Source organism: Peromyscus eremicus, chromosome 10 (genome assembly GCF_949786415.1).
Source record: "Peromyscus eremicus chromosome 10, PerEre_H2_v1, whole genome shotgun sequence".
NCBI lineage: Eukaryota > Metazoa > Chordata > Mammalia > Rodentia > Cricetidae > Peromyscus > Peromyscus eremicus.
The window spans coordinates 7,577,996-7,591,203 of record NC_081426.1 but is presented as its reverse complement, the minus strand read 5'-3'; the positions used below and the strand labels follow the sequence as shown (position 1 = coordinate 7,591,203).

Genomic DNA, 13,208 nt, shown 5'->3' with positions numbered 1-13,208 from the left:
ATAAAAACAAAACAACTAAATGAGACAAAATTGGTCACACCTAAAAAGAAGAAAGACTAAAAATGGTATATTTTTCAACAGCACAGAAGCTATAAAACAATGAAGGCCTTAAAGTATGTAAAAAATCATTTCCTACCTAGAATGACGTACTCAGCAAAATTATGAATTCAGTGATTTTTAAGCATGCAAGATAAAAAGAAAACAAATTCTTTTTCAGGAATCCAATGGATGAGCTCCAGTAAAATGGTACCACATCTAGAAAGAAGAAAATTCTAGAGTAGGAATAGAAACTTTCAGGAAGATGCTAGAGAGAATACCAAGATGCAAGCTGTGCCCCAAGATGGGCAACGGTGGGCTGAGACGAGAAGAGGTGAGAAGATTCAGAGGACATTTTCTCAAGATGCTCACAACTCTTAGCTTAACGGAGATTCTGACAACCAGAAGAGACTGGGTTTAAATTAGACGAAAGTACAACAACTAAACTAACAGAACTAATAATCACTAACACCCGAGGAAAAAATGTTATAGGGCAAAGGAACGGTAACTCAGTACTCAGTACTGAGCTTTGAAAATTGTTTTTAAGATAATAATGTAAACAGAACACAGCTCAACACGACAGTTATAACACAGCGATTATTTTAGATGATTACGGGATGAGGAAGGTTGTGTACAAAAAGCACGAGGAGAGGATGGAGGTTGGTTCACTGTCCATGGTGAGTGGTCAAAAGAAATGGGAAAGAAGATAAAAAGACTACTATTTAATTCTTTAAACTATGTGGTTAGTGCCAGGGAAGCTGGTACACACCTGTAAGCTTAACTCCCAGGAAGACAGCTAGAGTTACATAGTGGGATTATTTCAAAACTCAAGCCCAAAACCAAAACAAACAAAAACATGCCAATGCCAAGTTTGATTTTGAAACAAAATTTACAGGTTAAATATTTCAATTGTCAAATATAAAGCATATTAAATACTTACTTCAATACCATCAAATTCAAACTTTATAACAGGCACAAAGGCATCTTCTACAGCCTATAAAAAGGAAGACAAAAATAACATATGGGTTAGCCCTTTAGCCTTCCTAACTGCTAATACCTTATCTTTTATTCTAATTTGTATTTTATTCAGTAAAAAAAAAGCAAAAAAATTTTTTGGTCTAATATGCAGGTTAAAGTCTGCTTTTTTTTTTTTTTTTTGGTTTTTCGAGACAGGATTTCTCTGTGTAGCTTTGCGCCTTTCCTGGAACTCACTTGGTAGCCCAGGCTGGCCTCGAACTCACAGAGATCCGCCTGCCTCTGCCTCCCGAGTGCTGGGATTAAAGGCGTGTGCCACCACCACCCGGCTAAGGTCTGCTTTTTTATAGTTTATGTTACGAGATCACACAAAATGTCTCTGCACCTATTATGTAATTTATCCTGCTGTCAGAAACTAGAAAGCAGAACTGTTGTTATCTGGGTACTATTTATGGGGTCCAAATTGAAAATTATTTATTACAAAAAGCATTAAGTGTAAACTGTATGGTTACCCTCTCCTGTTACCCTGGTACTCAGGAGAGAGAAGCAGGGGACTCAAAAGTTCAAGGTCACTGCTGGCTACACAATGAGTTTGGGCATGGGGTGCATAAAATGCCTAAAAAAAATTACAAAAAGCATTAGTGTTAAATTAAAAAAAAAATCAGAGCTCTTATATAATCTATCACAAAAGAACACTAGGGGCTGGCTCAGTCCAGGACCTGACCTGCAAACACGGGACTGAATTCAATCCACAGAACCCAATACGGAGCACAACAGTGTAGTAGGGAGGTACCAGGAGGATCCTTAGGGCTCACTGACCAGTAGGTTTACCCTAACTGGGGATTCTAGGCCAATGAAGTCTCTGTCAGGAAGTAGACAATGTTCTTGAGAAGGACACTCAAAGTTGTCCTGTGGCCTCCATAAGCAACACACAAGTGTATCATCCCCAAACACTTGCAAATACATACATACATACAATATTATACTGGTAGAACTGAGGCCAGTGTTTTATAGATTGCTAGTATGGAAATGTTACTTGCTAAATGAAGGGCTAGATATACACGGTGTCATTAGCTAAATTCTTACACATAATATCATCCACAATTTGATAGACATCAATCATTTATCAGATATTATAACAAGTGGGTTGAGTCTACTATCACATTAATCCTCAAAAATATCTCATAAAAGTTATCACCAGCTGGGTGGTGGTGGGCCACGTCTTTAATCCCAGCACTTGGAAGGCAAAGGCAGGCTGATCTCTGTGAGTTTGAGGCTAGCCTGGTCTACAGAGCGAGTTCCAGGATAAACTCCAAAGCTACACAGAGAAACCCTGTCTCAACCCCCACCACCCCTCCCTGAGCTGAGAAAACTGAGGTTCAGGCAGACAGCTACTCGACTCAGATCGAAGAACTACAGGTGTAGTCTAGATATAAAAGCAGTCTACAGAGCTATGAACTCATATTCCTAACTTCTATATGTGATGGTAACAAGATACAGCAACTTAAGAGGTCTGTCAACAATCCTGAGTCCACGCTTTTACAGCTGTTTCTAACCTCCAAACATTAGATGCCAAAGGATACTACTTACTCTTAAGTTTCTAATGCCATCTTGATGTTTCAATTTTTCAAAAAAGGACTGAAAAAAATCTGATCTCTCCACGTGTCTTGGGGCTACACAAAGTGCATCAATATCAGCTCCTACAGAAATAAAGTGATTTCTTAAGAAGGATATCTTATATTTTCATTAAAGTCACATAAATACAGAACTAAGTATGGAAAATGAGCATAAGATAGTGTTAACAATGTTTATGAACACTTAGTAGTAAGATTATGGGAACTATGTTCTGTACTCACTAACTGTGAACAACTAAAACAGTTTATTAAAAATTCTTATCACTAGAACATAACATAACAGCAGTTACCTTTGGTGTGTACTCCAAGCCTGTAAGATCCAAATGTGAAAATTTTACCGCCAACAGTAGCCACAACAGAAGGTGGGAGATTCTAAAATAAAGCAAAAGGCATTCAATCATTTAAGTTATTCTGCATAAAGAGCACCTAAATGTTTATAATCTTTTACTGAACAATTGATATACTATACTCCTTTAAGGAACTAACTCAACTATCAAAATCTAAGTCAAATTCATCTTCCCTTTAGTTTTTATTACAAATATGTTTAATTGTTTGATATTAGCTTTTCAGCTTTCTTCAAGAATGAAGTCATTCTTGATGGGAGCACCTTACAAGAGATAATGGAAAGACTTCAATTTAATTTCTTTAATTGTATCATAAAAAGCTACTTTTTTTCAGCCTGGTGGTGGCTCATGCCTTTAATCCCAGCACTCAGGAGGTAGAGGCAGGCAGATCTGTGAGTTCGAGACCAGCCTGGTCTACAGAGCGAGTTCCAGGACAGCCAGGGCTACACAAAGAAACCCAGTCTCGAAAAAACAAACAAAACTGCTACTTTTTAACTTCTCTCAGAGCTAACTCCAACTGCTGCTTCTCAGGTATTTTCACTTGTACTCTGATCTACTTAGTATCTGTCTTAAATGTTCTTCCTATGCTACAAACCAGATAGTCTTCTGTTTCATTATTTATGGCTGAGTTTTTCGTGTTTGTTTGAGACAGGGTTCCTCATAGCCCAACTGGCTCCAATGAGCTGCTAGTCTTGCAGTCTCACCTCCCAAGTGCTGGGATTATAGGCCTGCACCACCACATCCAGCTTGCCTTGCTCATTTTTCGTAAGCACTGAGGTTACAGGAGTATGGTGCACACTCCTTTGTTAAGTCAGGTTCTGGGGATCTGAACTCAGGTTCTCATGCTAGTGTGGCAAGTACTCTATCAACTGAGTTCTCTTTCCAGAGACATATTTTTAATAAGTAACTCCCAGCTCTTCTCTCTAATTAAATTTGTCAGAGGTGAGAATCGGGTCTGCTACTGTTCACCATCCATAGTTCCAGAATACAGGTGACTAACCTGAATAAAATTATCTGTACAACAAGACACAGTTATTTTCTGTTTAGCGCATATTAATGTTTCAAGAGTCTCACAACTAGCTAGAAAGGAGTCAATAAATTTATTAATGACTTACAGTAATACAAAGGCTAAGTAAGCCAGGACATTTAAAAAAATTTCGTTTTACTTTTCTATGTTAAAAAAAAAAAAAAAAAAAAAGATAATCCTTGCTGGGTATGGTGGTGAATACCCAGCACTGGAAGGCTGCGGCAGGAAGGCACCTCTGAGTTTATGGCCCGCCTTGTCTGCAATAGAGAGTTCCGTAACAGTCGGAGTGACATAGTGAGACACCACCTCAGAAAAAAGGGGAAAGGTCGATCTCTGCATTTCTATGAGAAAGTAACACGCTGAATTACAGGATAAAGTATTTTTATACAGCCACAGACCTTAACTAAAATTATCTTATCTGTGTTTTAGACTAGAGTACGGCAACAACAATCAAATCATCTTTGACTTAGTTCAAATCCTTCAGTTATTTATTTCCCAAATAAAAATATACATAAATGAAAGTTATAATACTGATATAATGACTAGTTACTTTATCTACTGGATAGATGTTAAAATTGACTTTTTGATTATTCATGACCAGAATATCACCTTATCCAACAACCTTAGCTACTGATATAACTCTCCTTGAGACATCAGAAATGAGCCTGATACCCTTTTGGCCACAAAAGTAAATAACAAAGATTAGATTAAATTTAATGACTAAAGTCTTAAGTCTTTAGAAGCGCATTACCTTATTCTAAAAGAACCAACCCTACAAATTTATCCAAAGTATAAAATAAATGAGAATACTAACAGAAAATTTCTAAATCCATGTAGATTACAGGGCAGAAAGGACTTGATAAGTAAATACACTGAAATATTCACATTAAACTGAGTACCGTTAAGGGAAGAGATGAGAATACTATATGAACAAACAAAAACACTTAAATGTCAAGAGGCGGGGCCATTTGGTGACTGGACTAATGGTTTACTCTGAGTGGTGTTCCTGGCAGTATTGGCAGGCAGGAAGGCCCTTAAGGAGGCTGGGCTGACTGGGCCGTAGGAGGTTCTTAGGTCACGGGAGTGTGCCCTCAAAAGAGATTATGTAGGATGCCACTGACTGCTTCCTAGTTGGGGTGAAACACTTGCTCTGCCATTCATTCCACTTCTGTGACTGCCATCTGCTGTCCCCTGCCTCCCACCACCACCACTAGCTCAAAATTTTAGGATTGTCTGAACTTGGATCTGAACCTCCAAAACTGTATGCTAGCTTAATCTTTTCTTCCTAAATAGTCTATCTCATTAATTAGGTATAGTGATAAGAAGCCAGCTAATAAAAACTTTTATCACCTAGTTGAACATGCCCTATCTCATCTTAGCACAGCCAGTAAAATATTCATAATATAAAGGAAATTCAGAGCCAGGTAGTAGTGGTGCACACCTTTGACTTCAGCATGCAAGAGACAGAGACAGGTAGATCTCTGTGAGTTTGAGGCCAGCCTGGTCTACAGAGGGAGTTCCAGAACAGCCAAGGCTACACCAAGAAACCTTGTCAGGTGGGGGGCGGGGGGGTGGGGGGGGGGAGTGGGGCGGGGGCGGATGATTCAGAATCCCAAACCCTCTAAAAAGGCAGAAAGATTGCAAACTTTGATGTCTGATGGGCCAAGCAAGTGCAGTAAGAGAATTCCACATGAGAAACACAGAAACTAATAAATGGCAGTCACCAAGTCAGAAAGAAAGAGAGAGAGAGAGAGAGAGAGAGAGAGAGAGAGAGAGAGAGGGGCTACGAGGCACCGGAGAGCAGGAACCTAATCTCATTCAGACCTCTCTGTCCTGTGCTTAAAAGCAAGCCCGGTGCTGCCAGCTGGGACACTCTGTAAGAAGTCTCAAGTTTGTCTTTTTAAGTAAAATCTCCTCAAACTGAAAATTCTAGCCCAGGGCATGTAAGTCAAACTAGACATTTTTATAGACTTGCGGCTACACTTGGCTATCTCTGGGGTAAAACCTTATTTATTTAGAAATTCAGTTGTCTAGACCACTTTATTCCCAAATATGTCAGAGAGCCTGGTTTTTGTTGTTGCTGTTGTTCAATATGGAAGCTAGTGGCTAACTTACTGTGAATCAAAATGGAGAGCTACAAAATTACAATATCCATTTAAAATGAAATACATAAAGATTTTGACATAGTTGTAAGATATGAAAGTCAAAACCAATGGATTAAACCTTTATTTCATTTGCTCACAACCTGGCACATTACTACTACTGTTCTGCAAAAGGACAATCTCAACAAAGAAAAAGACAACTGTCCTTTGCAAACAAAGCAAAAAGCATCTTTCCAAAAGATACAAAAGTACACATCCATATATTGTATAAAATTAATACTCAAAAAAAAAAAAAGAAAAAAAATTAATACTCAACACAAATGCAGACGCTAAAGTATTTCCGGTAATCTGATTCTTATACAGCATTGCTAGGATGAATGGCTAAAATATGAAATATTGAATTCTATACAGTTTTAATCTTACCTTACTTTCACTGATGTCAGAAATCCATTCTTTTACTAAATTGTTCAATTTACCAAGAACAACCAGCCTATAATAAAAGACGAGAATTTTTAGATTTATACTTTAAGACAAAATAAAAAAACTAAACAATATAAAAGAAATAAACACACAGGTAGAAATTTTGTAATGATACCACATTAAATCCATATTATATATGTGCTAATGCTACCACATCTGTTGATACATAGCAAACTTGAGAGATCTAAGAATGCCAGACATGATAAATGTGATATTTTGGTCTTTGAGTTGTCTTCAAAAATTAAAAAACCCAATATAAATCATAAAGTTACCTTCAATGAGGCTACAGAGGTAAACTGAACTGTCAACTCTGCCTTATTATAGAATTACATCGATGCAGTGTGGTACTAGAGACTAGCATTCTCTCTCACTAGTACTCATGGTTTTTTGTGTAATTAAAATAGGTAAGTTAATTACTGGCTACTTTTTATGAAATAGTACTTAACTAATGCAGTTTGGTATTATTAAATTTAAAACCAATGGCATAAACATCCACATTTAAAAAAAAATGATTGTAGGCATCCTATAAGTATATGGCAAACTATCTTCTGATCCCTATAAACTTGCTTCCTTCTCAGTCTTTCCCTCAAAATGGAACTTCATCCAGTAAGATGCAGGGACTGAAAATCTTGGAGTCATCTTTGGAAACTGTCTCTATTTGTCATTAAATAACCCTACCTTTAATACATCTAGACAAGACTACTTATTTCTATTGCTACCCTCAGGTTTCAGGGATTATTTCTAACCTGGGTTATTATCATGTCCTTTGAACGAGTCTCTCTGCTTCTGCTCTTGCCCCCTACTCCTGCCACCCTGTAGAGACTATTCCCAACACCATCACTGGAGTAACTGTTAAAACATGAGTCAGATCATGCCAATCTTCTACTCAGAACCAAGATAGGCTTCAATTTCCAAACATTTTACAGTGGCTTACAAAGTGCCCTCATTCTAAGTTCTTTCCTAATGCATTTTCTCTGTCTTAATTTCTCCCATTTACTTGCTCTGCTTTAGACACCCAAGATCTTTTGCTTACATACTCCTCAAATACACCAACTACACATTCACCTTAGGCTTTCCACCAGAACACACTTCCTTCAAACATCCACATGGCTCCCTTCCTCAACTGTAGTTTTCCTTCAGTGTTTTTCAACAAGGTCTTCTCTAAAGACTTCTACCCTTAAACTTATTTTTCCCACCAGTACTTATCATATATAACACTGTAATTACTTACTTGACTAGTTGTTAGTCTCCTTTCCTAATGCCTATTAAAAATTTAAGTTCCAAGAGAGCCAAGAGTTTTCTTTTTGGTCATTTTTATACACGTAGGCAGGGATCATTAAGCATTCAATATGTATGAGTTAAATGATTAAATAGCATACTGTAAAAATATTTTATAGTTTCAATGACATACCTGTGGTTCAATTCTTCTTCATCTTCAAATACTCCAAATGGTTTCATAGCATCAATTAATTTCTGTGTATAAATATGATCAATTTCTTTTGGACATGCCAAACTAATCGGAGAGGTAATTCCATAATGCTTTTGTTGACGCTGGCTGTCCAGCATAGTATTTCTGTTCAAGAAAAAAGAAAAAGAGGAAACAATTTTTAAAGTATTGTTTCATACCAATACACTAAACCTCTTAATCCACTTACTTGAACTACCTTAAAAGTTTATTGAACATTACCAAAGAAGCCACTTTAAAAAAAGGGAAAGGTGGGTACTTGGTCTTCAGGTAGGGCTTTTCACACAGCCTTTAGCTTTCATGGTTGTCTTTCAAAAGCAGTATGTGCTGGCATCAGGACAACTGTATCAACACCACTCAGTTCAAATGCAAAGAGCCTGAACGGGACCAGTGCCAGGGCTACCTCCACTATACCCTGCAGACTGAGTCAAGTACCATCTAGATTATAGTCTTTGAAAAGCAGTCAAACACTTGAAAGACACTCTTGTAAAAACAACGGTTTTTGAACAAGTAAAGGAACAAAACAATCCATCATAAAGTCCTTAGGACATACTCTAACCTTAAAAAGAAATCACAACTAGGCTAGTCCTTGGGAAATCTACACTAACAAACTTACCTTTTCCTTGCATCAGAATTTACAGTTCTAATATTTTGTGACTAGTTAATATTCTCTTCATTTTAGATTGAAACTCATACATTTTCACACTGAATAATTGTTGAATTCTTTACACTAAATAGCAACATTTTAAAGAATACAAGTGACTCTTAATAGACCTTAGCCAGTAGGAAATTAAATCTTGAATAAAGCACCACAGATTTCTGACTACATCTATGACTAAAAGATGTGGAGTAAATTTTGTTGCAAACGTAAAAATGAGCATATACTCTAACCTGATAACCACTTTTCTTCATACTTTCAAAAGAACTATTCATAACAATAAGAATATAATCACAAAATAAAAAGCAGTCTTTTAACTTTAGTAAATTAGCCTTTTAAAAAATAACCGAGGAAGAAAAGAGGGAGGTTAATAAATGGGACAGCCACAGTCCCTCCATCCCTTCATTCAGAAAGCTGAAGCAGAAGAATCTGAGTTCAAAGCCTAGGCTACATAACAACACCTTTTCACCAAAAAAGGGTGTAATTGGACCCTAGGATTTCTTTCTTTCTTGAGATAGAGTCTCATTATGTATCTCTGACTGTCCTGAAACTCACTATGTAAACCAGGCTGGCCTCTAATTTAGAGATCCGCCTGCCTTTGCCCCATGGGGCTGGGATTAAAGGTGTGTGCCACTATGCATGGCTCTAGGATTAATTTCTAATATTCTATAACCCAGCAGGGCAACTGTGATTAATAATTAATTGCATTGTACATGTTTACATAATGATCAGCAAATGTACCAGACATGCCAATTACTTTAAATTGATCATTATATAAATTATGTACAAATGTGTCCATTTAAAAATTTAAACACCACAAAAATACAACAGTGTTTAATTCTTTTTGCACTAACTGCTTAAAACATTGGCGAGGGGTTGGAGACACAGCTTAGTGTTTATCTAGCATGTGTAGAGCCCTGAGTTCCATCTCTGCACCAAAAACAAATGAAACAACAGTGCCTTATTACTACTAGTGAGTCTACAAACTAAGACATGTTCTTCAGCTGCAGATTTTATTAGATGGGGAGAAAGAAAGGATAATACAGAAGGTAAGATAACTTAGCCAGGTTTGGTGGCACAGGGCTCAATCCCAGCAGTCCAGAGGTTGAAGCAGAAACAAATTCATGGCCAGTCTGGGCTGCTCAAAACCTCATCTCAACAAACAGCCTATATACCTTTGAAATGACTTAATGAAAAATAAGGGAGTGTCAAAACCATCTTTAATTCCTCCCCCATTTCCATCTTGCTGTAGAACAAACAAAACTTCAATTAATTATTTCAAGTTGTATTTCTCCCTAAAGATCTGGGTTTCTTATATCTAAGATAAAGGTGTTTGGGTATGTTTGTGTATGATAAATACATGACACAGACAGATTCTCACACAATCAATCCCAACAACTCTTGAGAGGTAGGTCTCAATCTCTTCCCCACCTCTCCATTCTCCTCTTCATAACTTCTTCAGCTCTGACAATATAATTCCTTGTTGCACTTTACTTGAATCCTCAAAAAGTTGGCTATCTAGGAATCTACTGGGCTCCAAATTCAAAATCTAGGGTTCTGAACCTCTCTTGTGGGACAACGGGGAAGTAAACGACATGCCCCTACATACCCTTCAACCTATCAACCTCACTTACAAAAACTTTACTGCAGGTACACAAGATATGTAAATAGAATGTTCACTGACAGTCTGTAAAAAAAAAAACAAAAAAAAAAAAACAAAAAAAAAAACCCTTTTAAATAGCCTAAAATAGTCACTAAAAGGACTGCACTGGGGTGTACTTATAAATGGAATACATTAATTATTAAGAATTAATTAGAAATGAAAATAATAAGATAAAGGTCAGAGAGAACATGTTCTAAAGAATCAGGCTGCAGAGTAGTACCTGTGATGATACTTATAAACAGTTTAAAACAAGTACAATGGGTTATGGACACAAGAATATGTATTATTAACATTAAAAATGCAGCAACAAGAACAACCAAATTCAGTACTTTGCGGCCTTGGAAGAGCGACATGAATGGAATCAGAGCAGGGATAGGCGAGTCCTTCAGAGGTATTGGAATGCTTGACTTCTTTTAAAGAAAGAAGATTAAAGAGGTAAGAACACACCCCATGTTATTCTTTGGGAGAAATGGGTGGTGGCTACACAAATGGGGTTTTTTTTTTTGTGTGTGTGTGTGTTGTTCTTCTGTGCATTTTTCTGTATGTTTAAATCATTTCCTGATAAAGTGAAACGTAAGAAGCTCTAATAAATTCTTGGCAAGTACGGAAACTGCTTCTGACTTATCAAAGTGTGAGCAGGGGACCCAGCCCGGCCGACACTGCGGGTCTGTGGGAAGGAACGGGGCAGGGGGTTGCCCCTTCTCAGAGAGCGGGCAACCCCAAACCTGCGGGCTGGGCTAGGTCATTCCCTCGGAAGACCTGAGGACAGCGGGTCCGGCGGGGAGGAGGGGAGGCAGAGGGATGGTATTTGCGCCAATGCAGACAGGAGCAGACGGGCTCGGACAGGGCTGGGGCAGCAGAGCGACCGACCGTTTTCCTCCTCAGCCACACGCGCCTCTCCCCCGCATCCTGGTCTGGGGGCGTCCTCAGGCGGGCGGCGGGGGGCTGGCGGCGATGCCGAGTCCCCGCGGGGCGGCCAGGCGAGCCGCGGCAGGGGAGGTGCCCTTGCGGAGCGGCGGGCAGCGGGCAGCAGCCCCGCGGCCGGCTGCGCAGGCTGGGGGCGCGGGGCCGCCGGCCGCGGGGCTGCCCGCCGCAGGCACCTCTCCACCTCGCCCTCAACCGCCGCCCCCACTTACGCAGACATCTCCTTCATCGCTTCCTGCGTCTCCCTCCAGCGAGTGCCTTTCGCTCTGGGGTCCTGCTCTTGCCCTCTCTTCCTTCCTCTGTCCACTTCCCTCCGCTCGCTTGCAGCTCGCTTGCTCGCTCACTTCCCCACTCACTACGGCCGAGGCAGTCAACCGAGTAGTGAAAACACCACAAAACCGGCTTCTATTTATGACAATACAGCGCGGCCGCCGCCAATATGGCGCTGCTTCCCAGGCTGCCTCTCGCCCTCTGCGGCCCCGCCCCTGGAGTCGCGGGCCCGCCCCCGGCCACGCCCCCAGCCTCGGGCTCCGGGCTCCTGTGCACCTCAAGTGTGCGCTCCAGCTGCAAACGCATCTGTCAGAGCGTCGGGTCGTCCCTCTCGGTGGGACTGTCAATCCGGCCAAACCTCTGGGAAGATTATTTGTCAGTTTCTCCTTGTTTCTGCAACGAAAGCATCTAGAAAAGACCACCGCTTTCCCAAACACCGTTGTAACCCACATCTTTAAGTCATAGACGTAATCAGTACACGTTGTGAAGATTTTGTCGCCAGAGCGTCACACCCAAGAATGTGAGACTTTAACACAATCATTTCAGGGAAGAAAGCTTATAAATAAATTAGTCTAGCTTGTTCCCTTCCTCGCAGTGCCACATAAATCCAAGTCCCGATTTACGGCTTTTTAGCATTTAGCTGAGAGGCTGAACATTATTGCTACCAGTTAGCCAAAGCGTAAATCCGAGACATCCCCCCAACACACACGCAAAATCTCACATTTCAAATAGGAAAAATCATGATTATGAGGATGAAAATGAGGGAGACAGTTACCAATTTTAAAATGACAAAGGATAAAAGTAATTTCAAACCGTAAGTCTTGTTCCTCTGGAGTTAAGCCTGCTTGTTTGGGGAAAGGGACTCGGTCACAGGGAAGGAGGAATTATTCATTTATTGATTTAAAATATGTATTAAAAATCTGGTCTGTTGGTTTGTCATGCTCCAGTTTATTTCTGATGCATAAAAGACGTGTTATTTGACCTCATCAAGTTCAGAATTTCTCCAACAGAAGGTGGAGAAAAACCAGATGTGAATGATATTTCTCTGCTGCAGAAGTATGTGTCACACACTGTAGAAACTACATTCCCTACCTTAAAGAGTTTACTGTCTAGTGGATGAGAACAAATATACACAGACTATTAAAATACAGATGGGGTTCAGTTGTCATGAGGGGATCAAAAGAGGGCCACCTATACATGGTAGAAAAGTCACCAGTAGCTTCCTAAAAGAGGGGACGCTGTATAAATTAGCAGGATTTGAAGAGTAGAGATTTCAGTAGGTGATGAAGAGAAGACAAAAATCTATTCCGGGAGGTATTGAGTGGTAGCTAGAGTGGGATTTGGCTCAAAGTAGACCCACGTTAGCTATTTGCTAGCTCTGTGACCTCTAGAACTTTAAAATAAATGTTTAGCTTAACCTTGGACTTTTTCTTCTTAAAAAAATTAATTACATTTATTTTAGCCTGCATGTGGGAGTCAGAGGATAACTACCGGGAGTCTGTTCTCCCTTTCCACCATATGGGTCTCAAGAATCAAAATCAGTTCCTTGGGTTTGGCAGTAAACATCTTTATCTACTGAGCCCTAATAATAGTCCCAACTTTAAACTTTTCAAAGTATTTTGATATGCAT

General features: G+C 39.5%; 1 protein-coding gene across 1 annotated transcript in view; it reads right to left on the bottom strand.

Annotated features, from left to right (window-relative positions):
- Papolg (poly(A) polymerase gamma) overlaps positions 1–11,778 on the bottom strand; it is a 32,739-nt gene extending 20,961 nt beyond the window's left edge. The window contains exons 1-6 of the mRNA XM_059275275.1: positions 11,521–11,778; positions 8,010–8,171; positions 6,542–6,608; positions 2,936–3,017; positions 2,602–2,711; positions 977–1,030 (exon numbers count right to left, since the gene is read on the bottom strand). Of these exons, the coding sequence (XP_059131258.1) occupies positions 977–1,030; positions 2,602–2,711; positions 2,936–3,017; positions 6,542–6,608; positions 8,010–8,171; positions 11,521–11,537 (492 nt within the window). The 5' untranslated portion in view covers positions 11,538–11,778. The remainder of the gene's footprint in view (positions 1–976; positions 1,031–2,601; positions 2,712–2,935; positions 3,018–6,541; positions 6,609–8,009; positions 8,172–11,520) is intronic.
- Positions 11,779–13,208: the final 1,430 nt, after the last annotated feature.